Genomic DNA, 2,500 nt, shown 5'->3' with positions numbered 1-2,500 from the left:
TGGTTTACTAACTAGGCTGGATGACACTTTCTCATCCAAGCCTCACTTTAAGCATTAATGAATTTTAATTTAATCAGGCAAAGTTAATTTTCCTTCGACTTACCTGCCTTATGAGAGTTGCATAAGTAAATGGAGGTCTGACATCTGCATTTTTATAAAATTCGTAGTTTGGGGCAATCTCTATAAAAATAAAAGCTAGGTGTTAATTCTGCTAATAATTCACAAGGCATATAATTGATTTTTCATATTTTCCCCTAGTATTGGTGAAGTGATTCAGTGAGAGAGCCACTGACTAGTGAAAGCACAAAGCATGACAGTGGAATTGAATTATATGGAAAAGGCCATTTCTGACGTCAAGTGCAAATGAAGCGTCCCCTAGTTGTTCGCGGTCCTTCAGGAGCTGTGCGACCAGCTGGCCTGAGGATTTTTTCCAACAGCCAGGTCCTCTTTTAAGCGGGTGGTTTAGGCATGTTCTTACATGGACTTCTGCCCCCCTGCCCTAATCTTTGCTTTTGCTCGTCTAGGACTCCCTGAAGAACAACAGGATCATCTCTCTCGGCATCTGTGGCCATCTAACAAAGGAAACGTGAAATCCTCACAAGCGCCCATGTTGAAAATAACTTCACTTTTTGTAAAAAAAAAAAAAAAAATCAACAACAACAACAAAAAAAAACGGGGGGGGGGGGCGCCCTCTGGGTTAATAATGGTTACAATGTGTGACTGTGATTATCCAGATGCCCCTGGGCAGGGGGTGAGGGGACGGGGGTGGGGGGGAGCAGGAGGGGGGACGAGAGGGTGAGAAGGGACATTTGTGTGCCATGCAAACTTGGCCTCCCGTACGCATCTTAAGCAAAGTGTGGGCATCAGGAGCTGTGGTGGCACCTTGGCAAGGGCTGAGTCGTGGAAGGCCTCAAGTGTCTTGCGTAAAGCATCGGTGCTTCGCGTCCGTCCTCCTAGGGCTCCTCCCCTAGCGTCACTCTCACATGTTGTCTGGCTACGGTCCTCCCTCGGAGATCCAAGGGCCTCCCCGAACCTCGAGGTGACCGTCTGGGCTATCCTGACCACACACCTCTCAGGGTCTCTAACGGGGAGAGCTCCCTTTCCTGAACAACCGTTCAGAACGATCCATCATGATGTGCTCAGGGAATCGCCCCTATCCACAGTTACCAGGAATAAAACAATTATCACTCCATAAATCATGACTTGAGTTTCCATGTGCTCTGGAATGGCTCATGTACAGTTGCTTCGACTACAGTTTTCCTCTCCCAAAGTAAAAGAGCTCTACTGAGCATTCATATCCTACCTGATGACATGGGAATGTTGTATTTGTCTGAATGTCGCCTTCGTATGGCTCCCACATTGGGCACACTGGCTGGGGTGATTACTGAGGGTCCCTGGGTAATCGGGGTGACTGGGGCCGTTGGTGTGGTAGGGGTTTGAGGTAAGCTCTGTGGGGATGTCTCCAACATGTTCTTCGACATGGTGACACTAGACACCAGATTTAGCTGCAAAGGCCCAAGAGAAGGGCAGGAAAAAGGTAGAGACAAGAGAAAAAGACTTAAAAAGGTTTGACAAATGAGAGTGGATTCACTTCTACAGCTGTGTTGCCACTAATAAGCTGCAAAAGGAAGCAGCCAATCTCAACTAATTACAGGATGAAATTGTATCATAAGAACTCTAATTAGAGGATGCTGTTAGAGGTTATCTAATAATCTCCTGCAATGTTACTTAGGACTAACTCCTTCTTGTCCTACCAGACTTCAGCGAAAAGTATATTTCCTTAAATAAAAGCCAATTGCTGATTATTGACTGCCCCTGTTGTTAAACAGGTCTAGCCCCCGGTGAGGCAACAACAACAGCAATAATGAAGGATGCAATGTTTCCAACCAACAGGACTTCAAGGAAGTTGCTATTCTGTTGCTGCCAGAATTTTTTTTTTTTTCCATAGTCCCAAATCTCAGCTGAGAGGCTCCAGCCAGCTGGAAAATTTTACACTGACCTTTAGTCTCCTTGCTAATTTGGTGGAATGGTAATGACATTACTACATATTCAAACAAAATTGTCTTAATTGCAAATTAGCCGGAGGAGGCTGAAAATTTTCAAATTAAATCTGATTGGAGATGGAGAGAGGGAAATGGAATTTCCTCACTAACAATCATTTGTGGCATGTGTTAACAAATATAATGAAATGTCAAGTTTGCCAATTCCTCTGGAAGTATCATTTTCAATTTATGATTACAGTGTCACTTAATGCTGATGTACCCTGGAAAGTGGGTGTCAGGGTAGAAAAAAGGAAAAAGGTGAGAATGTATGCAAGCTGTTTAACAGTGTGCCCTCCATTACTCCCCTTAGAAAGGCCCTGTTCTTCATTATCAAAAAACTCATATCACCTCTGTCATATTTACCACACATCTTTTGTCATAAATAGCATCCAATTAGCAAAATTTTTACGCAGGGCAGCACATAAAAAGATTTCTGCCATATATTTAAACGGTATTCA

The 2,500-nt window shown here is 43.9% G+C and overlaps 1 protein-coding gene across 50 annotated transcripts in view; it reads right to left on the bottom strand.

Annotated features, from left to right (window-relative positions):
* Positions 1-2,500, bottom strand: part of FOXP2 (forkhead box P2) — a 553,446-nt gene that overhangs the window by 33,900 nt on the left and 517,046 nt on the right. For all 50 annotated transcript variants that reach the window (XM_072764793.1, XM_072764790.1, XM_072764800.1 and 47 more), the window contains 2 exons: positions 1,304-1,505; positions 104-180 (listed from right to left, as the gene is read on the bottom strand). In XM_072764793.1, coding sequence (XP_072620894.1) covers positions 104-180; positions 1,304-1,505 — 279 coding nt within the window. The remainder of the gene's footprint in view (positions 1-103; positions 181-1,303; positions 1,506-2,500) is intronic.

Source organism: Vulpes vulpes, chromosome 7 (genome assembly GCF_048418805.1).
Source record: "Vulpes vulpes isolate BD-2025 chromosome 7, VulVul3, whole genome shotgun sequence".
Classification (NCBI taxonomy): Eukaryota; Metazoa; Chordata; class Mammalia; order Carnivora; family Canidae; genus Vulpes; species Vulpes vulpes.
Note: the sequence above shows the minus strand (reverse complement) of the source record. Positions and strands in the feature narration are given on the sequence as shown.